Source organism: Bidens hawaiensis, unplaced genomic scaffold (assembly GCF_021521415.1).
Source record: "Bidens hawaiensis isolate Kalapana, Puna unplaced genomic scaffold, B.hawaiensis_p1.1 tig00027057_1, whole genome shotgun sequence".
Taxonomy (NCBI): Eukaryota; Viridiplantae; Streptophyta; class Magnoliopsida; order Asterales; family Asteraceae; genus Bidens; species Bidens hawaiensis.
The window spans coordinates 121,474-145,188 of NW_027494356.1; the positions used below are offsets into that span (position 1 = coordinate 121,474).

Consider the following 23,715-nt stretch of genomic DNA (forward strand, 5'->3'; position numbering starts at 1 on the left):
AATACTAAAAGAAAAATATTAACGAAAAGTACAAGTATTAAACTAACGTGCCCTAAATATTATAGGAAACATTTATTAGTCAAATGTTGAACCCTTAAATTATGCATCCTAGACTTGACTTGAGGCTGTTATTCAACATTATTTTGACCGAGTTGAAGACGCTTTGATGGATCTTCATTGTGCTATTATAGGTCAGATAACGGACCTTTGTGGTGTGTTGGGTATGCTGGACTACGGACCCAATATCGTATCAGTTCTTCAAACTCGAATAAGAGAAAGAAGAGTTTCCAGCCTCAAACTACGAGTTTGAATAAGATTCATTAGAAATCCATTTGATAAGAATTTAACCCCTCACATGTCTCATTTGATGATTTTGAGCATAAATCCAACCCAAATGGAATTTCCAGAAAATTATACATACGTCTAATGAGTTTGAATAATCACCAAAGAAAATCAACATTAATACAAATCAAATAGTTTGGGTTTGAGTTGTGGATTTTGTGCTCAAAAGTCAAAACGTAATCCAAATTAGATAGTGTTTATGGGTCTAAGGGTGTAGTCATACGTGATATTAATAACGTGTTAGAATTCAAAGATTATGATTTATAGCTAACCAAAACATGGTTATGTCATGTTTTTGTTGAATTTGTCTTAATTTGACCAAATTGGAACTAGCAGCTTAGCAAGAAACCAAGCCCAAATAACATACGAAGAACAAGAGAAATAACATGGGAAAACGGAAAACCAACACCCGAATGTTTTAACTTTCACACGTTATGGAATCCGCCATACAAACCAATTGTTAAGATGTGGTGATTTCAATTGTTTTGACCAAACAAGCTTATTTTTAGACTCAAACTTGTTTAAGCTCAACTCATTTGATTTTTCTCATTAGTCGATCTCGAGTTATTGGTGGGTAGCTCAGCTCGTTTGTAACCTTTTATTTGAAACATTAAATGAAAAATAAGGAGGTAAAGTTTCACGTTTTATTGAACAAAAGTAGAAAGTTAATAAGTCGGTGAGGAGACGTGGCACTTGTACAGAAACCATAGATCTTTCTTCCCGTGAATCCTGAGACATCACCCCTCGTCCAGTTTCATCTAATTGCCATACAGGTCCCTTCAAAAACACATCACAATTACACCGAACGACACGTGTCAATTTAATATACCAAATTTCCAATACATTCCACGTACGGTTGATATGAAAATCCTCAAACACATCAACTATACACCTCACACGTTGTCCTTATTGGAAGTTGAACTCCGGTAACGTCGTCGGAAAACCGCCGTAGCTTCAGGTGTTATAAAGAAAATAATCTTTCAATTTCAAGGTCAATTTTCATATAATTATATTCAAATCTCTATTAGTTTTCAATTTTTCATCAGATTTACGTACCCAACAATTTTCTCATATCAATTAGCATCGTGATTCAACACAATTCTTAATTTAATTAGCGGCTTTGGATCTAAACGCCTCCACACGTCATCGTCGTTCTAATGGGAGTGAAGGTGACGACAGCAGCGTGTTTGAATTGGTCTCAACCTTCAATTCCACACTCTTCGTCATCTTCATCCCTAACCTCATTCTCATCAATACGACGACAAACTTGTTTGACCTTAAACAACCGTTCTCGCTCCTACGGTACCTTAATCCTAGGTAATAAACAACATCGTATCAAACGAATCCTCAGTGCAACCTTCGATTCACCATACTCCGACGACGACTTTGATGGGAAATTCCGGTTCACGGAAAATGACGTCATCATATCGTCGGAGAACAATTCCGGCCAAAAACACCGCCGTGACGACGAGCTTGATAATGGGTTTGATGGGAAAAAGTTAAAGATACCGGAAAATTACGTCATCAATTCGTCGGAAAATAATTCCGATGAAGAGTTTGAAAATGGGATTGATGGGTTTGGTCTCAAATTCCGGTTACCGGAAAATGATTCCGGCGATGTGACGAAATGGGCGGGGAATATGATTCCGGCGAGTATTGAACGGAAGGCGAGTAGTGTGAGTTTACCGTTGTCGTTGCGAATAATACAGAAGAAGAAGCAGATGGAGGACGGGTTGATTGAAGCGGGTGAATTCGCTTATTGTTCGATGCAGAAAGCATTTTCTTCGATGGTGTTTATTATCCGTGAGCTTCAGAGTTACACTCTGCAAATGCGAGAGGTGTTGTTTCCAGAGGATTTACAAGGGATATTAATTCGGGTTCAGAAAGAGATGAATGCGTCTTTTGTGTGGCTGTTTCAGCAAGTGTTTTCGCATACACCGAATTTGATGGTGTGTGTTATGATATTGTTGGCTAATTACAGTGTTTACTCAATGTCAGTTCACGCCGCCGCACCGCCGCTGTTGCCGGCGACGGTGGAATCGGTCTCCACGGTCGTCGATCATACGAATATGAACACAAAATTTGATTTTATAAATTCCGGTGGAGTCAACGGCGGCGGTGGGAAATTCCGGAGAGTCTCCGGCACTGGTGGTGATGGGAAGTTTGACCCGAGAAATGAGCATCAGACGATTGTTCCTGACGGAGATTCGTCACCGGCGGTGAATCCGACCGGTGCCGGAGATGGGTCGGAGGTGGAGGAATTGGGGTTATGGGAGTCGGTGGTGGCGGAAGCTGAGGAGATGAGGGGAGTGGGCGGAGAGGGTGGGCTTGACGGTGAAACGAAGGGGAGATTTCTGTCGCCCGTGACGGTGAAAGTGGAGGAAGAAGTGGATGCTGGGGAGTATTTGAAGACGGAGTTTGTTTATCAGATGGGGGTATTGAAAGAGCCTGAGAACTCACTTTTGCTGGCTAATTATGCTCAGTTTCTCTACATGTTTTCACATGATCATAAAAGGTAAGTTTATGTTTCTAATGTTCATAGTAACTTCTTGTGGTTTAAGATAACTCTATTAAGTGTTAATCAACTTTATAATTAGTAGTATTCAATTGAAGTCATGGTGGTATAATATTAGGGTGATGGGGGCTTCGGAGAAGCGAATCGGGCAGTTTGGGTAGTTTTGAACAATCCACCCCGATGAATCAAGTTGTTTCGGAACTCTACACTTGATGAATCGGGTAGTGGATTTGGGAAACAAATCGGATAAAAGTACCCGATTGTTTGCCAACAAATCTAAAAGCTTTGTGTGGAAAAGCGAATTAGTTTGTTTTGGAATACCGAACTTATGAACATGGTACTTTTGGGTGAAATCGGGTAAAATTAGGTGAGTCTGTATCATTTTGGTTGTTCGGATTTGAGTTAACCGGGTAGCATTAGGGTATTAGAGGCGTTTCCCCGACTTGCCCGATAGACCAAACTGGATAGCCAATCAAACAGTGACCACTCGACTTACCCGGTTGAAATTGTTTCACTGGTGGCAGTATACCCATACCCGAATCAGTTTTCTTCAACAAATCCAGCTGATCATTGCTTCCATCGCACACATATAATTGGGTCACGAAGCCGAAGTGATGGCGCCTGCCACCGACCTAGCCTAGATACCCGCTTGCCGAAACCAATAATGCCTGAATACCCTTAGGAACACCCCAACACCCTTATAATATATGTTTGAATATTAACAATCAAATATAGAGAGTGACATCTTACACTTTTATATATATAATGTATATATTTGTGAACCCTCGGGTGGGCAAAAGTGAAATTGCACAAATTTTGACTTTATTCTACTAATCTTGTGAAAATAACGTTAAAGGTGGCGGAAGGTTAATCAGACATCATGTGGTGGCGTTGATAGCCGAACAACAAGGGTACATGCACCAATCAGCCGGCGTCCCGATGATTGAGTGTTATGTGCCTTATGTCCAAGGCTTGATGCAAAACTACTATTGAGCAGGGGGTCTCACCGGAAGCAGCCTCTCTATCCCCATGGGGTAGAGGTAAGGTTGTCTACATCTTACCCTTCTCAGACCCTACCATAGCTTTGCTATTGATGGGATATACTGAGTACGACGATGATGACGATTATGATTAACTAATCAGAATTTGACATATTTTATTGTCAATAGATCATTATTTTAGGTTTTTAATAAGTATTTACTTAGACACTATAATAATTTTCTTTTGTTTTTGTGGGATAAAAACAGGGCAGAAGAATACTTCAAAAAGGCTTCAAAAATAGAACCTAAAGACGCAGAAGCATTAAGTAAATACGGTTGTTTTTTATGGCATGCTAAGAATGACTTATGGGCTGCTGAAGAGACCCTTTTGGAAGCCATTTCTATTGAACCTAATAACCCTTTTCATAGTGCAACTTATGCACAATTCCTATGGAGCAACGGTGCCCGAGACACTTGTTTCCCGCTCGAGTCGCCAGAAAATGTCAACTCCGATGAGGCTTAACCACCACGGCTACGGTTATCAAAATAGATATAGAAAAGAAGGAAAAGATAATAAGTTTACAACGGCATTTGTTTTTTGGTTTAGTAGAGTTTTTCTTTTGCGGAGACAGAAGGGTTAAGTCCAGAGCATTGGTTTTGTTTTAAGGTCACCGGGGGTTAAAGCCTCTTCATCTCGGACGTAGTAGCATTTTTGCAGGTTAAGGGGCGTTTTCGGGGTGTTAAGCCATGCCGGTAGGGTGCGAAGGGCCGCCAAGAAGAATGGGCGGTGGCCCAGTAACTCCAAAAGAGGTTGAAGGGCATTAAAAGAGGTCCGTGGTTTCGCTGATGTGGCAGTGGCGTGGGTGTGAGAGCCCTTGGGCGTTCATTCACAACACACATATTGTTTTGTGAAAGTTATATGTTGCTCTGGGTTTAGTGATTTCTGATATGGGAAAGATTAAGAAAATTTTGGTGTACATTTTTAATAAAAAGATAATTGAGTTTTGTTAAGTTTTTTTAAAATTCATATTGAAATGTTGACTGTATGTTTATATTTTTTTATTAAATATTGAATACTACAAATTATTAAGAGGATTCTAAGTTGCATTTTTTTTTTGGAAAACAAAACTTTATATTACTTTTGTAAATTACTTAAAAAAATCCTGTAGTTTTAAAATAGTAGTTTTAATTTTTTTTTCTATTTTTATTGTAAAAGCTTAATGTTATACTCAGTTATAGTGTCACATGTTTAGTACACAACTACACTGTTCAGTGTGCCTAGGCCCCAAAGTTAAACCTTTTGTTTGGTAATGGATTCTTCTATACATAAAAATGTAAAATAACACCTCCCTCTGGAGTCTGGACTCCATTGATTAATGTAGTTCTGAACTTCTGATTAATTTTTTCTGTTTTCAACGATTAGGCTAATAATAGTAGTAGTAGTAAATGCCATGGTTACATACATTTATTTTTTAAACGAGAATCTTTATTTATAATATTAATACTACTACAACACTGTCCTCACGAGGCTCGAACCCTCTACATCTAAAATGTCGTTCAGTTCGTTGGGCACCGGGGCAAATGCCCTTTGATGATTGGTTACATATAACTTATGTAAACCAGCAACCTCATAATTAATGTGATGTGAATTAACTCAAAAGTCAAGGGTTGTTTGGATTTAAGTTTTGTGAATAATCTAAATACTTAGTTTACATAAGTATCCAAAGAACCTTACATAATAAGGTGTTATGGAGGATGATGTTTTGAGTGTTTCAAAATTCTAAATATCCAAAGAAACTTGGAAGTGTTTTTCAATTAATTTATTTGGTTTTCATTAACTTGATTTTAGGTTCGTTTAGTTTGCAAGTTGTATAAAGCCAGTGTGAAAACATTTGAACAGAATGAAAACCATATGCTTTTATATATTATTATCAACAATTTTTAAGAGTAGAAAAAAGATAACTAAAATGATAGCATACGCAAATCGTAACAAGAAGTTGCAATAATAATATAATAAAAATAATAAAAAGAGTCATCTTTTAATATGATATTAATTACCCATACAACCACGCTTTACGTGACAACATGGTCACACATCATTTACAAATGTTCAAACTTTATGCGAGCGAATATTCGATATACATTAGATGGAATTGAGATGGGTGCACAAGGTAATGTAGACGCATGGCAATGTTGTCACATAACAATTCACTAATTAAATGATGTTTTTGCATTAGTTTTAAATGTTATACTTACATAAATAGTTCTGCTTCGTTGTCTATGTTTAATCTAGGACTTCTCTATATAAAGACAAGAACATCTACTTAGTAGACTACCCCCACATTAGTTGAAAAAGATGTTATGCAACGCAAATTTTATATCATTAATCAATATATTAGATAAATACATGAATATACGCACAAAATTAATGTGAACTCCTTACTTTGTTTTGTGAATTGATTTGTCATACATTTTTATACAAACATCAAGTTATAATAACATATTAAAGAAAAAATTGTAGCATACCCTAACAAATACGAACCGAGTAGAATTAATGATCTTTTTTCAATAAAAATTTAACTAACACAATTGAAAGATGACATGCAAGAGTAAATTCATGTATGATATAAAAATGTAACTTATGTAGACGTTTATGGATGCAATTATTTTTTTACGCCAATATAAATGTATAATACATAATTTTCTTTATTTATTTTATAATATAATTAACATAATTTAATTAACTATTTATAATTAGCAAAATAATAATTGCTACTAAATGTAAAAGAATTCCCAATTTATGGAATTACAATCGAGGCTTGATGCCCTCTATTCTCCCAAATACCATCCCTCAATAAATACAATTATTAATAAGAAAAAAACATTTAAGTTCAAACATCCAATCATATCTTGTCACGTAATCTTTTGTTGTAAAAAAGGAAGTCCAAAGGTCACAGTCAAAAAATATTCTCAACCATTAGATTAACACTTGATCTAACGGCTCTCATCAAATGTACATGATCAACCCAATGTTATGTACATTTAACTAACATATTCCACAAGCATAAATACACCTCTAGAGTAACGCCTATTGGTCTTAACTCAATCATGGAAGGTGGCAACTATGGTGGTTATGGTGGCAGCGGTGGTGGCGGGTTTGCTAATTGCATGAATAATAATTATCATAACAATAATCCTTGTTTGTACAAACCCGCACCTCCACCATTAACCGCCATTGATAGATTCTTATGTGGTCGAACAAGAGTTGATCATGACCAAACTCAAAACAATGAGATTAATCAAACGTTTGTGTCGTCAAACACGCTTTCAGATTATTCGTTTTGGAGTAATATGATCCACAATGAAACCAGAAGTTGTTTAGCACCATATTTGCCACCTATCAAAAGCTATGAATTTGATGTTAATGGTGATCATGTGTTTGCTAACAACATTGAGGATCTAAATCGAGGATCAAACCGATTTGTGATCGAGAATAATTTAAAAGGTGGTGTGACCTCTAAGGTTTTGATCAAGGGACAATGGACAGATGCAGAAGATAGGTAAAAATTGTCACATTTTTTTCTTTAATATATTCATATATTTTTATTAATTAATTCCAAAATTGTTCATACGTTCTTAAAAGTTTATACATCATGATCAATTTTTTTACATAATTTTTTGTGTGTGTGTTTAGCAAGTTAATTACGTTGGTGAATGAACATGGAGAGCGGAAATGGGCTTCGATAGCGGAGAAGATGGCTGGAAGAGCGGGGAAGCAGTGTCGTGAGAGGTGGCGCAACCATTTGCGCCCTGATATCAAGGTTTTGCTTCTTGCATTAGTTTCAGTTCTTCATTTCATTTTTCTTTTCTAAAGATTTGATTTTTTTCTTAAATTATTGTAACGATTCTTACGCATATAAACACAAACCGTGCTACATCTGGATAATGGGTAAGCGAGCAACAAGCTGCGCTGCTATTAATCTTTCTTGTGTCCATTTTGCTAAATATTTTTTTGTTAATCTATACAAATTACAATAAAAACAACTGTTTTTCTCTTGTTTCTCTCAAGCTATTATTAGCGAAAAAATTTCGATTTGAGTAACACTTTTCATAAAATCGATCACTATCTCGATTGTCTTTGATTATTTTTTATTAGTTCATTTTACATGTTTTAGATCCATTTATGATCCAATGATGAATAAACGTGATAAAAATGTTGAAACAAAATATTCTTAAATGTAGCAAGTTTCATGTGACTTTTGAATACTTTTGTTCATCACCAAATGATTATAATCGGTTACAAAAAAAGTGTCTAAAAAGGAACTTTCTATTGCTTGTTATCAGAAAGATACATGGTGTGAGGAAGAAGTGAGAATGTTGATTGAAGCTCACCAGAAAGTCGGCAATAAATGGGCAGAAATCGCGAAACTAATCCCTGGAAGAACCGAAAATTCGATAAAGAATCAATGGAATGCAACAAAAAGAAAGCAGAATTCTAGTAGAAAGAACAAGAAAAGTGACACAAAAGATAATAAATCTAAATTCACTCTTTTACAAGACTACATCAAAAGCAAGACTAGTGATCAAAGTCTTGCCACCTCCTCAACCACCACCGCCGCCGCTAATGCCACCACAACCATAGGTAGTTCCACCACTATGGCCCCAGAGTTAACAAACTCTATAGAGATCACTAAGTCCAATGATGAGGAGTTGGATTTTATGCAATCCTTGTTCCAAACCACTGACTCTAATGAGTCCATTACCCATGTCTCCGAACCGAAATCTTCGACTATCGATCAATCCTTAGGGTTTTCTTCACTTACTACAACTACTTATGATGAGAACTGGAATGTGTACTTGAATAACTACATTGAAGACAATGATGTGTCACAAACCCTAGTAGAACATGATGAGAACTACTTGGAAGATTTTGATCTTCACAACTAGTACGAGGATTTGATAGAGATCAGTGGTGGAACAAAAACTTTCGGGTCATCATAAGGTTCTATTCTCTACCGACTATTGAATAAAACTTAGATCCGCCAATGGTAGAGATTGTTACAACTATTGACAATTTTTGTAAGGTTTGAACTTAGTGATGTTAAGGTTGAGGGTTCATTTTTTTTTCTATGTTTCATGTATCCTAAACTACTATTTTTTTTCCAACTTGCTGAGTTGATGTTATTGTGGGAGAGTAGACTGAATTTTGAGATGTTTTATTTTTTCAGATAAGTTATCAATAGTCTTGTGTATGTATGGTATGTTCTAATTATTTGAGCTAATCGATCTATACAAAAATAATTATTATAATTATTATTTATACTCATATGCTCTAGAGCTGGAGTGTTACGTTCGAAACGACCTCTCTATTCCTAAAGATAGATGTAAAGTTTGTCTACATCTCATTATTATTCCCATCATTCCCGAATCTTGCAAATAGCTTTTGCTATTTATGTGATTGACTTGTATGACTGATGTATTATTTATACTCATACTAAGTAAAAATTTTGTTTGAGTTTGTCTTTTATTATATTGAATATTGTATTTCAAATTAGTATTAGTAAACAAGGGATGTAACATTTTAATGTGTTATGCATCTATTAAATTTATATCACCCTTTTTTAAAACATGGAAAATTATTAATAAGATATATATCACCATTTTTACTGAAAAAGTTAACGTGATGAATACATTAAACGAGTCAAAAGGTGTGTTGTGTTATCTTTACATTAAATTCATGCAATATTGATTATTTCATCAAAACGTTCTATTAATTATCATAACATATAGTACTTACAATAGCAACACAATGAGTATTCATATAAGAAGTTTTTTTCGAATATTGGTTCTAAGGGATCAATTGAGATAGATATTAAAATATTAATATAATAAAACGTAAAAAACTTTTCAAATATACATATATGTGAACAATAACATTTTATCTCTTTTTTATATATTCACGATGAGTCACAACTACACCCTAAATTATACTCACATTGTATAGGAGAAGGGTAACAAAAATCTAGTAGATATCCATCCAACTTGACATAAACCTTCAATCATATTCAATCCAAGGCCAAATATAATGAATGGTAGGGCATGCCAATTATCCTACTTTTGGATGATTTATATCTTGCACCTTTTGATTAAAAAGTTTTGGAATTGATTTAGAAGATTCTCTTACACTATTTATTAATGATTCACCTTGTGTTCAACAAGATTGCTCTAAATGATTCATGGGAAATGAAATTATTTAAATCTGTAACACGCATAGTCTCCTTTGAAAGGTAACTTTTTATACATAAGATCATATTAGACGGGTGCTCGCGCGATGCAGCGGAAAACACATAATTTGGTAATCACGTAACAGATTTATGCCCGTTTATTGTTCTATTTGAAACAGTGAAATCGTTTGTTGGTATATGCAGACTAATCATTCTTATTTTAAACTCAATTTATTATCAAAATCGGAACCAAATCGTTGGTAATGATTCAGTTTGGTTGGTTTCAGTTTTCAACGGTTCGGTTTCAGTTTTCAACGATAAAATACCATTACTAACGATGTGGCTCACATTTTAATTCAAGACCATCAAAAGCGGACCACAAGCACATATACATAACATGTTATTTTTATAACTTAAACAAACTATGACAATATCATACTCAAATTAAAGAGAATAAAATGTTCGTTTTTATAGTGTAATTTTTTTAGAAAAATATTAACGTACGAAAAAGTTATAATCGTTTAAACATCGTGGGGGAAGTTGGGTTAAAAGTGAAATTAAAAAGAGTAGATATATAAAAGATAGATGTTGAATTTGTAACTATTTTTTACATTTGCATAAAGTTGGTTAAAGTAGAGGGACTAAAATTGTAACTATATTGGTAAAATCTTACAATACTAATAAACAAAAATAATGATGCCTAGGTGTCCTAACCATATTCATTCCTAGATTAAAATTCCATACTAATCTTCTAATATCTCTTCTCCTTAATCCATGCTATCCTTGGGTCATTGGTGAAAATAGTTTGACCCATGAGTTACATCTCAAGATATAATGCATACATTAATTATTATTTACAATAATATAAAACCTAAAACATAATTTTGCTGTATACATTACTTTTTATTAAAGATGTCAACACATATTTTAACTATAAGGACTCATGAATTCGGTTTCTATTATGCGAGACTTCTCACTTCATATATATAATTTTTTAATTATGCTATTTAATTTAAATTTCCAATTAATGTGATTATTAATTTTGTATCTTTAATTTAAAATTATAAACTTAGTCATTCTAAAAAAAACTTTTAAGCATTGAAAAAATGATCAGTTATACCTAAAGAAATTTGGAGTCCTGTAATTTAGATTTTTTCTAAAAGGTTATAAAACCGAATTCTTTGTTTTTTGAAAACTGTAAAATTTCGTTTTTTATTTCATAAGGATTTATTACATAATCAATTTCAACAAAACAAATCTTATGTTACTCTACTAATAAACAAAGTGTTGATGCTTAGGTGTCAAGCTTACACTCACTCATAGCCTAATTTTTCATCATAATTCCTAATATATCATCTCATTCATCCTAACTATCCATTAGTCAAAACCATTTTATCAGTTGGGTTATAGCATCTTTAGATGGATTTTATTAACTATTTAAAGGTGTATAAATGTCACGTTTATAATCACCATTCAAGAAGAATTGATGCTAAATATAATCAATTATTGGGTTAGTTGTGGTTTTTTAACATTGCATAAAGTATATATTTAGGTGTGCATATATGTAATCTGATGACATTATACTATAGATTATTGTCTATATGCACATTGATCATCATCTTTTAAACATTGTTACACGAAAAATTACATTTAGTTCATATTATCCACCATGTGTAGTACACATAGTGAAACATGAAGAATATACATTTTATAAGTCGTGAGACGTGAAAAACTTATAATTCATAAATCGTTTACTTTGTCTAATACATTTATTTACATGGTAAATGAGACCTTAAATTATGTTTACAAATTTGAAAATACTTCTTTGTATACAAAATTTGTATCGCATGTTGCGCTTAATGTGAAGACACATTTTGGGCATGCAATCCTATTACTAAATTGTGTTTGTCGCATTTCAGACTACAATTGTATCACATGTTTTGTTCTGATTTGACATAAGGTAATCATCGAATACCTATGGATCATTTAAAAAAAATGATGACTTTGGTTCATTTCAAAACAACTTCAATAAAAACTAATAAAGCCTCAAAGGCTTGTGTAGGCACTTGCATTTATAGCAACTCGATTTATCATCATCAATGAATCTTTTAGATTTATTATATGGTATGTTAAGCTACACGCAATTTCTATAATGAAAAGTATTTTAAGAATCACAATTAAAATATCATACCTGATTTTTGAATTTATTTTTACCTTTCATTCTGTTTATTTTTTTTAAAATAACAAAACTTATTTATTTTTATCATTTGACAAATCCCGTGTAATACACGGATGAAAAAGCTAGTAAGAAATACACGTGATATTTGTGTTTCAAATGACCACTTTGTCCATTTTCAAACTTGTACCATATGCTTAAAGTATTGTAAAACCTTTAAAATTATCATATTAATTTGCCCTTCACTCATATATTATATATAGTAAAGATGTTATGGACTATGTCAAAGGACGTAAATTTGTCATGTTATCAAGTTTTGGTGATCTATACCAAAAGCACCTTGGGTGCCATGGGGGCGTTCCTATCCTACTTTGATTTGCTTGTTGAGCGTGAGTGCATGTAAGTTTTCTTTCTTTTTTTATTAAATTACTGTTTAATAAAAAAATAACTAATTAAATCACTTCACCTCACTCCATAACCACCTTTCATATCTCATCCTACCATAATCCATGATTTTAAATGTAAAATGTGAAAGCATTTTGTCACCTCATAACTTACGCGTCACAGTTTATCACCCCTCCCATGACATGTGGCCTAATACGTATATTAGGTTTATTGTTTTTTGAACGACCAACTAAGTAACGTCGGGTATTCCGTACGCGACCCCCATTGGTTAAAGGTAGCCCGAGCCGGTCACTATTCCGGACGGACGAAGCCCCTAGCGGTCCACCATATTGAGGGATTCACCGGATAAAACCCGACCCCCACGGCCGTCAAATGGCACGACAGCGAGGAGCCGGTAAAACCGGGTGAGATTAGGACTCGAACCCTGGCAAGCCAAAGTCATCCCTCATATCTCCCATATAAATTGGTGATAGCGAGGTTTGAACCCCATAACTCCCACTAGTAAAGTAAGTACTCTATCATTGAGACACATCCAATTCATAATATATTGTAATTAGGTTTATATTGTAATATTCTTATATATAAATCAATATATTTCAACCATAGAATTTGTAAATGCATATTTTATTTTATTTTATTCTTTTATAAAAAGAACACGACAAACAATACATATATGGGATCTACACATTAAAAAAAGTGGGGTCTTATTTGTTTAATTTCTTATTACCAAGACCCCATCACATAAACAAAAAAACAGCACTTCAAGTACAAACTCATTAATGCCCATACCACTGCTTCTATAGCCTGCCTCGCACCATACTCATACCGTGTACACAATCACAAAACAAGGAAGCACAGCCCTCGGATTAAACACGATCAACTCGTCTTCGTCGTCTAACCTGCCCTGCACCGCACCATGTTCCTTTCCAACTAAAGAATCATAACCCGGATCATTTTTGTCACACATTTCCTGATCACACCCAACCCGACCTGCTATGACACGACATACTAGCATTGCCCGTTTCACACACATGAACCTGAATTCTTCCTCGATGTCATAAGGGATTGACACGTGTCCTTTCCAACTATTTGGTAAAGTGGATATACCATCCATTTTGGGTGAAAACCCGGATCCGATTATGTTGCACACACTACAATATTGTTGGGTGCATAGGGTGGAATTACCGTTTTGCGCTAGGTCGCACAGGAAAGTTGTGCAGTAAAAGCGTAACAACTCATTGCCGTCGGCTATACATCTTTCGTCCCTCCGTCTATTAGAGAAAATATATCAGTTAGGGTATACGAAAATTTTTTAAGCTTGTATAAGAACGTATTAGAGGACCACATATATATTGAATTCAAAAAACAAAAATAAGCGTTTGTTACGTGGAACTATACGAATACAAAGTTGTTAAATAGAATTTAAAATTCAATAAAGTTCTTAATTAGAAAACATTATTAGTTTAGTCCCAATATTCATTAATCATATTATTTATCTTCAAAGTTTAGTTCATTCCTCATCATCTTGATAATATTTATCACCATCAATCGGTTCGGTTTTTTAAAAATGAATAACCAAATCGAAATCAAAAATTTGGTTTTCCAAAACAACAAAAAATTAACCGTCGGTTAATGCTTCGGTTCGGTTTTTTTCGGTTAATTCGGTTTCGATTCGATTAATTCAGTTTTCTGTTCACCACTGTTAATAAACTCTAACTAATATATTATCTGACAACAACGTTGTGTTGCGAAGTGTTATGGTATACAAGATAATTAAAAGAAAAGATATATACAATTATAAACCTTAACTAACATAGTTTTCGATAACGATGTGATGTGTGATGTGTGATGTGCTATGCTATATTGTTAGTTGTGGCATATATATAACAAAATTTTAAAAATATAACAATAAGCTCTTAACTAATATATTTTCTTCGTACCGTTCTGAAATGTGGTGTTGTGTCGCCTTCAACTTCACACTTTCCCTATATTCTTCAAACCGGTTGAGTATCTTTGGACTGTTATGGATCTTCATGACCCGGTGGATAGTCGGGTTTTCACCGGGCCAACCCGATATAAATATCATCCGGACTACATTTGTACCCGGATCATCATCCAACATTTCACAAATAGCATGTTTGATAGATTGGTGTTGTTCAAGTGACCCGGGTTTCTGAAAAATCTCACCACAAATCGGGCACGGGTGGATTTCGGTTTCTTTACGTAGAGGAAAGTATTCGGATCCTCTAAGTGATCCGGGTCGGGCTGACATACGGGTTTCGGGTGTGATGATGGAAGTTGAACGTGTGGAAGATGATGTGGAAGGTATTTGTTTGAAAATGGAGGAATGATCCGGGTCGGGTTTTGATGAGAATGTGAATATTCGTTTGATGAATGACCAAGTGGAAGTGATGGAGTTATGGTGTTTTCGGGGTGGTTTTGGACGGCTTCGGGTCGTGTAGAAGGTGATGAAACAACCAAGGTGGAGGAGGATGAAGATTAGGGGATGTAAATCGGCCATTAACGTCGAAAACTTAATCGAAATCGATGAATGTTGATGGTAATGGTAAGCTCATGAACTTCATGAAAGAGTTGAAGAGTGTAATAATATGGAAGAATGGGTGAATGATTCAAGGTAAGCAAGGTCATGACTTCATGGCATCTTGTGCTTCTCACTCAATAATTATAGCAGTACCATGGGGACTTTGAAAGTGATTTACTATATTTCAAGAATATAAAGTAGTTTACTTTTTCATTTGGACCATTTTTGTTTCATTTTATAGCTATAGGGATGATAATAGGTTATCGAAAGTACGAGTCCCATACCATGTTGTAAAATCATGTTTCATGCCTGGCCGGATACCCATTGGTATGTATCGGGGAATTACCCGATATGTATCGAACATATACGCGAGTTTTGGGCATACTAGTTAGTTTTGAAAAGATACTCATGAGATTTTTAAATAACGCTTTTATAAAAATCTTATTTGTTTAATAACTACAATAAATTAAAATATAATAAATTACATACGTGTCGTGATCACTATAACGAAACTTCAAAGATTTAAAATGTATAAAATTTATAATGATATATATACAGCAAGATAAGCTAATACCTCATACCATCAAAAAATAAAAATAATGGTAGTAGCTACATATGAAAAAAAAAACTCATTTTTCACAAATTAAACTAGAATCAGAAGTACAAGACCAAGGATTATCATACAAATATTAAAATGTATGTGTATTTCAAAAAATTATAAAAAGAGGTGTTGGTTTGCATTTGTACATCTTACATGAATGGAGTATCCAAAGCTCTAGCACCCTTTTGGAGTTATAGATAACTCTAAGATCTTCTATGTTTCTCCATTTGGAACAATGGCATAAAATATAATATCTCATTTAATTCTCAGTTTAATATTATAATAATTAAAATGTTGATGTAAGATGTAAGTAACTAAAGAAATACACGTTTGAGCATTGTCTTTTGTCGATCACGTGAACATTCCTTGATGTACGTATACTATGTTGGATTGATGATGAGTACTTGATTCACTAATGTTTATTATTATTTTTGTTGGTGACTGCTTGATTCACTAATGTTTATTATTATTATTATTATTATTATTCTTAAATATGGTTACTTTTTCACCTTCATAGTTTTATTATAAAATGAGTGAAAACATAGTTAGATACTTAAAAACTCTTTCAATAAAGACATGACATTGTAATTAAATCTTATATAGGTTACAACCAAGATTAAGTCGGAATGTCTGACCTTAAATATGATCTATGTGGTTAGGCTCATCGATTATGATTGAGAGGAAGACTTCATAATTAAACGTGTTTGAATGAGATAATTAAATTACAGTAGACCAAAGTTTTGATGTAATATACAAGGAATATTTTGGTTCATATAATAACTATTAATGTTTGTCGCTTATGATGTGTTAGCTTACGTTCAAAATATAGCGTACACGTTTAAACTAAAATGTCATAAAAAGTCAAATTACAGATAAAATAAATACTAATACTAAACTTTGGTGTTAAAGTCCAATTTAGCATTAGGGGGACGGGGTGGTGCGTGATGGAAAAACCATCACGCGTGATGACCATCTCCACACCGCCGTCGCCCCTTGTCACGCGGAAAATAGGTGATTTGCGAAATGGCCATCACGCTTGATGAATGGTGGTTTCCAAGAAAAAAGGACAGTTGGGAGAGCCGTTGGGAGAGCCGTTGGTTCAAGCTGTCGCTCAAAAACTCAAAGCAACAGAACTCGTTTTTCCGGTGAGAATTTTCCGGCGAACTAACGAGGTCTTCATCGCCGATTAGAGCACCGTTTGAAGCAAGGTTTATGCCAATCGATTCATCTTTACACTCCGAAGAAAAGCCCTATGCTTTCATTTGCATACGCTAATCAAGAAGATCGAATTTTTAGTTTGAAATTCTAGGGATTGTAATGGGTTCTAGAGTTTTAAAATGGTTCCAGACTTCACTGTAACTGGTAAGGTGGAGTGTTGGTTATCCGATGGTGTGGTTGTGGTTCAGTGGTGTGGCGGTAGTGGTTACCGGAGTTCGACGGTGGCAAGTGGTGGTGGGTTGGTGATGATGGCGGCTGTATATATGAAGAGAGAGAAGGAAGAGAAGAGATAGTGTTTTGTGTCAGGAGACTATATATTGTTTTATTTTTATATTTCAATATTTATTAAAAAAAATCTCATCACACCATACCACACCACACCACCATCCCTAATAAAAAACCATCACATATGATGGATTTGGGATTGGTGATGTGGCATCATTTGATTGGGTGGGGTGTGTGATGAGTAATGCCACCACATCCACCACCCCTCCCCCCTTAGCTGAGGAACTATTCTTGCCAATGGATTCTTTCAAATCCTTAAATACATATAGATTATCAACATCTCCTTTTCCTTTCCAAAGATAGACTTAAAAGAGTGTAGGTAAGTATGTTCTAATTGCTTGGGGCATATTTAGGCCATGTTTGTTTTTGCCTCTTTTCACTGAATGGGGGAAAACGTCTGATTCGGTCAGACGTATTCAGACGTGGGGCTGTTTTTTTTTTCTGGCATTAAGAGGTTCAACGTCTTAATAGCATCTGAACCAGTAAGATCTTTTAGTGGGTCTGAAAACCTCTTAACCCAAAAAAAACATACGTTTGTCTCCGGCCTCCATTAACTTCTAACCCGGAGACTAGGCTCCATCTCCGACGACTAGAGGTTCGTCTCTAGCCTCCACCTCTTAATGATTCAGATTTCAGACATTTGAACCACCTCTTAACATTCAGATGTGGTATTCAGAATCAGACTTAAATCTCTAAAAAAAACAAATGGGGCCTTAGTGGGCTAACACCTAGCTCCACATAGGATGAAAACGCCCCCAACACCAAAACATATGAAGCGTGATTTGGGGCGGCAACATGAAGCGAACAATGATGTGGGGCGGGAAGAGGTGTGTAATTAATAGTATGAACTTATCAAATGCAAACACATCACACATTTTTTATATAGTCTCTTTATGAGCCAATACACACTTTTGGGGCATTTTTTACCTACATGTTCGTGACACAACGAGACTTTTTTTCACTTTTCTATGAAACCACTACGAATGCCCTTAGAAGTTGATAGCTATGATTTCTAATTGCATACAATAGTTATATATGATGACTAAAACTTGTCGTAACTCATTAACGTTAGATACGACCTGGTTAAAATCTTGTTTTGCCGTCAGCTCTTTTACCCATCATACTTCTTGTGTGACTATCTTTCTCATTAACCCACTTGTCCAGCCCCGAGCTCACGAAAATTTAACAAGCCGGCTCAACTCATTTACACCTCTACATTTTTAGAATTAAAAAAAATGATTACTTCTTTTGTTAATCATATTTATTTTTTGTTGTTTGATAGGGGGTGTTGCTTGGTTTGTCTAATATTATAGGAGTTTTTGATAGTGCTTTTGGTACTGCAACAATCAGTCCATATATCTTGCAACAAGGTGCTATTTTATACCTTAACTTGAACAAAAAATATTTTTATTACATGAACCAATGTGTTAAATAAACACAATATTGTATGTAACTACTCATCATCCTTTACAAGCAGTATTTCAGTACCACCATTAATGGCAGCATCCAAGAAACCCCTTAACTCTTCAACACTTTTGAACGAGTACGGAGACTCGAAATCACTATCCAAATTATACCAAACACCATTAATCTTTTTCAGACAAACCCAATGTCTGGACTTCCAAATCCCACCATATCTTGTCACAGGAACATTTAACACAATTCCTGTTAACTTACTTTCAGACTCGTCAAGATTAATCGATGAAGCTTTATTACGCCGATCATGCCAGATTACCTTCTTACCCTTTCGTTCCACTGCAGCTATTAACACGTTTATTTCGTAATTACCGGTTAGTGAATTATGATGAGGCTTGAAGATGACCCGAAGGTGTGTCCAGTTCCCTTTGTAAGGATCTTCAAGAACTAGTTTTTCGGCTATTTCGTCCAAATCTTTTCTCGTAAATGCATCCTTCTCCTGCATTGTAACAAAATATAAATTAACTTGCAAAATTTCCCAGAATATCTAAAGATTGGAACTTGATACAAATTGAAACATATGAAACCGGCCTTGTTCAGATTCGATCGACGCCGTTTAGCTTTAACTGGATCGAACCAAACTGAACAAGGTGTTGTTCATGTTCGTCCGTTAAGCTTTTATCGGACAAACTAACGGTTCACGAATAGCTAACCTAACAAAGTTTCTTGTTTGTGTTCGTTCATTTAGGTAATGAAGTTGTTCGTGCATGATTCACCGACACAAATGAACACAAACATTGTTTTCTTTGATTTGAATAACTGAGAATGGTCGGTGTCAACGACTCAATCCAGCTACCAAGTTTGTGTTGTTGTTTTTAACATTCATATTCATGTGTATATTTTACATATAAATAATCACAAAATACTCAATAGATAAACTTGTCTTATAGCTAATAAGTTTGCTTGATGTCATTAAAAAGTATTAAAAACCTTTGATGAACAAACATAAACAAAAATAAGCAGACGTAAACACATACATTATCGAACATTCACGAACATGGCCTTTGTTTGCGTTCGTGCATTCAGTTAATCGAACGAAATTCCTTGTTCATGTTCATTCCTTTATCAATTATCAAACAAATGAACTTCCTGCCGAACAGTTTGGCGAACGATAACTATCGAAACGATAAAACTACATTTTTTTTTTATTTTTTTTAGGTTAGAACATGACATATATCATAGAAACATCCAAACGATTTACAATGAAGTGGCAGGTAAGCGGGCAACAAGCTGCGCCGCAACCCCCTTTTGGATAGGAAACCCAATCCGACTAAAAACAAAGTTTCGATTCTTATGGGCTGATACGTTACTATACACAACTTTCTGAACCCTATTCAAAAGGTCCACGGCATCCGGAGCTAAAAAACCAAAAGTGTCAAAGGCGAAGGGGATAAATGTGACATCTGCCCCGATCCGACCCGACCCAGGTACCCGTTTCTCTGACCCGATCTCTTTCTTTTATGATTTAATATTTATACTTATATTTTACTTTTAATAACAATATATATTTTCCTTCCCGCCTCTCTCTCTTTTCCTTCCCGCCGTCCCGTCCCTCTTTTCTCTTTCCGCCTTCTTTTCCCTCTTGTCGCCGTCCCGCCCTTAAGCCTTGAACCTCTGTCCTTTGTTCCTTCCCGCCTAAGGTTGTCTGCGCAGCTCCACGCGCCAGACTCTTTACAAGGAAGCCTGCGTGAAGACCACCTGTTACTGCGATACGCGAGACGAACTGTCCCCGCAGCGCGCTAAGGATTTTAGTTCTTCCCGCGGCGCGCTATGGATACTGTTCTTCCCGCGACGCGCTAAGGAATATAGTTCTTCTCGCGACGCGCTTAGAATTGAAGTTCCTCCCGCGGCGCGCTTAGAAATATAATTCTTCCCGCGACGCGTTAAGGTTGGTTCTGTCTGCCTTCGCGCTCGCGCACTTTTGCCTTCGCGCTCGATGCCTTCTCGCGCTAACCCCTTGAGTTTTCTTCTGTTGAATCTAGCCGTTTGCTTTTGTGTTGTCTTATCTTTTGAGCTGTTGACCTAACCTGCTTTATGTCTGAAAAGTTACTTTCGGCGCAGCATGCGCACCAACCCTATTGGTTGGCAGAAAAAGTGACTGACATTATCTTTGGAGATCTGCTTTTTCCATGCTTGACCAGTACCTTTATCTGAACCGCCCATGCCTTTTTACTGTTCCCTGTCAGCTTTATCTTGCCCCCTGCAGCTGCCATATCTTTTGATATCTTTTGCTTTTGGAATCTTTTACTTTTTGAGATCTTTTCCCCTTTTTCTAGGGATTGTGTTCCCTAGGGTTTCTCTATAAATAATAATATTATTTTTCCTAACACATCACACACAAACACTTAATTTAACCTCCTCCTTGCTCTCTCTGCCGCCTTCCTCTCTGCCTCCGTCTTCCTTTCTATTCTGCCCTGCTTTCCGGTAATATATATATTATATATAATAATTTACTTATTAATTATGTTAACTTATAATCAAGACTTAAATCAATTCATTAAAACAATAATCTTATTTATAGGTTAACTTGTGCTTGTTTAAAGTTGGTTCTTGCTTTATCTTACACCGCATCGTTTATCAAGTGAGTAATCTCGTACCTAATCCCTTTTTGCTTTTAATGTTTTGGGATGTTCATGTGTTCATACAAACTTAGAGTCTTAAACTTGTTTATGAACTTTAGTCGCGCAGTATCCCATGTGTTGAGGACGTAGACTTGGCTGTTTATTTGTATGTGTGGATCATTAACCGTCTTGTCGGTCTATTCCGCAGTTCTCATGGTACCATTAGATGAACACGGGAGAACTATCGTTTATGATTTTCTCTTTTGTTTACACATGCACAGTTTGTCTTGTTTGTGAGCTCAATTGTGAGCACTGGCAGTCTATGAATCTTAGAGTTGGCCCCGATCAGATTACACCCCTGTTGAAAACCAGACATACACATGTTGCGCGCAGATTTATTGTTATCTATGTATTGTATTAAACTTGATTTCTCACCAACACGCAAGTGTTTGACGTTTTATTTTAACACATGTTCAGGTTTGCTGTAGCTGTTCTGAAGCTTGTGGACACGTAGGACGTTTTTACTTTTGGACCTAGATTAAAATGTATCAAGACAAGTTATTGCTGTTCGAATATTATGATTTATAATATATTGATTTATGATGATTTATGTTATCTTGTGTCTACTTTGCGCGTGCGCGAATGAATGTATTTATTAAATATTGACACCCAATAGTGTCACGAGTAATGAAACAATATGTGGCGCCCCGATGTATAATCCGCCTTTGGTCGGGGTGTTACAATAAACACGTGTTGATTCTCCAAACAAGCTCTCTCGTGTTTAGCAACCTTGCCCGATGCCGCCTTCAATGCTGCCTGGCCTGCTACAAACCCAGTGTCCCTAATCCCAACAAGAGGGGACACTCCTGTGAGGTCGACACAAGCGTGTTTTCCCCTTACCCACCCAAAAACAAGAATATCGGGCGGTCGTAATGTAGATCTTCCTTCTTGAGGATCCGTAAGAAAGTTTACGGGCGTTTAAGAACATCGCATAGAACATCCCTCACCAAATCATGCCTGTACTTAAACCCAGGCAACTCTTTGCAGTGAACCGCATGCTCGCCAAAATAATCCAAACAAACCTTACGGCAAACCGGGCACGGTTCATCTACCGGAAACAAAGGGATCATTAACTGATACTTCAGAATGGCCCGGTACTCCAAAGCCGACATATGTTGGCCCAATCCTTCAATAGGGAGAAACTTAAGAAATCTTGAGCCTGAGGAGCCCGAAGACACTCAAACACCGCTTTCTGACGAGGGGATAAATCAAACTTCATTTCCAAACTCTTGATGATTCCACTATAAAGGGCACTCGCCAAAGCATGTTGGGCTTTAGGGGGGCGGTGTCTTTATTAGAGAAACCGCTAATGTCAAAATCGGGAAGTGAAATGTGCAACCGATCTATCGCACTCCCATAATCGGAGTTGAACCCATCAATACCACAACCTCGAAGAATGTGGTCTTGCAATTCCCAAGATTGCGTCCTCGATGACACAAACGCATAAGTAGAAACGTCTGAAGCTGAACATAAACCCAAACCTCCAAAACGAGTCGGAAGTGATGCCAACCTCCATTGAAAATCTCCAAAGAAGGACCACCACAAACCACAATGTCCTCAATCGCCCCTCAAAGGCCATTGTCAAACACAGAAACTGTTTCCCCTACATACACAGGTTGGCATGTTCTGAGACCAAACAATAACTTTCCAACTCCCATACATGAGCGGAGCAAAATGAGCTCGCATTGAGGGTCCCGCAAATGCGGGAGATAGCTCATCAACTCCACAGCTCGCGAAGCCCAATGGAGTGATAAATTAACAAAATGAACTAAAACTTCATAATCTACTAATTCCAAACGGTTGATTGGATCTAATTTCAGTGTTGTAATCAAATTACGAAAGTATTCAATTGACGACCTACAGCTACAGATAATGGATTAATTAAAGGGTTTGAATATAAAACATGGAAAAGATTATTGAGGGCGTGTAAGAGGCAAAATTGTAGCTTTTGCTTTTCATGATATATTATATGATTCCTTTCGTCTGCCATCGATTCTTCTAAAGCTCGAGTGGAATTTAGTGTTTTACGATGAGATCGTAAACAAGTATCTTGGTTTGTTTTACTCCGAGATCAAGTGGATGATGGGGGCCATGGTTTGGTTTTATGTGTTCTTCAAAAACTGATTTTTAGTTCGGTTTTGGGTTTGCATATACAGAGAATATGAAACACGATCTTGAAAACTATGTGTGTTAAACAAGTCGTGTTATTGGGTTGACGGGGTCCAACAACCTTACACGGACCCAAACATGACCCATACCCAAAAACTGTGTTAGGCACGTGAATCCAAACATGATACACATATTTGCGGACCGATTTGACCGTGACTTGT

General features: G+C 35.9%; 5 protein-coding genes across 5 annotated transcripts in view; 2 read left to right on the plus strand and 3 right to left on the minus strand.

The window, feature by feature from the left end:
* Window positions 1-23,715, minus strand: part of LOC143574563 (protein DAMAGED DNA-BINDING 2-like) — a 114,507-nt gene that overhangs the window by 16,419 nt on the left and 74,373 nt on the right. The window lies entirely within an intron of this gene.
* On the plus strand, window positions 1,454-4,525 carry LOC143574573 (uncharacterized). The gene is made up of 2 exons (XM_077059161.1): window positions 1,454-2,857; window positions 4,105-4,525. Exons 1-2 carry the CDS (start codon window positions 1,500-1,502, stop codon window positions 4,358-4,360), a joined length of 1,614 nt encoding a protein of 537 aa, XP_076915276.1. The 5' UTR covers window positions 1,454-1,499; the 3' UTR covers window positions 4,361-4,525.
* LOC143574567 (uncharacterized) lies at window positions 6,946-8,784 on the plus strand. The gene is made up of 3 exons (XM_077059157.1): window positions 6,946-7,397; window positions 7,532-7,658; window positions 8,182-8,784. Exons 1-3 carry the CDS (start codon window positions 6,946-6,948, stop codon window positions 8,782-8,784), a joined length of 1,182 nt encoding a protein of 393 aa, XP_076915272.1.
* Window positions 13,300-15,454, minus strand: LOC143574574 (uncharacterized). Its single transcript, XM_077059162.1, has 2 exons — window positions 14,583-15,454; window positions 13,300-13,913 (listed from the first exon to the last, which is right to left on the minus strand). Exons 1-2 carry the CDS (start codon window positions 15,161-15,163, stop codon window positions 13,463-13,465), a joined length of 1,032 nt encoding a protein of 343 aa, XP_076915277.1. The 5' UTR covers window positions 15,164-15,454; the 3' UTR covers window positions 13,300-13,462.
* LOC143574575 (josephin-like protein) lies at window positions 18,567-23,466 on the minus strand. The gene is made up of 2 exons (XM_077059163.1): window positions 23,289-23,466; window positions 18,567-19,203 (listed from the first exon to the last, which is right to left on the minus strand). Exons 1-2 carry the CDS (start codon window positions 23,373-23,375, stop codon window positions 18,742-18,744), a joined length of 549 nt encoding a protein of 182 aa, XP_076915278.1. The 5' UTR covers window positions 23,376-23,466; the 3' UTR covers window positions 18,567-18,741.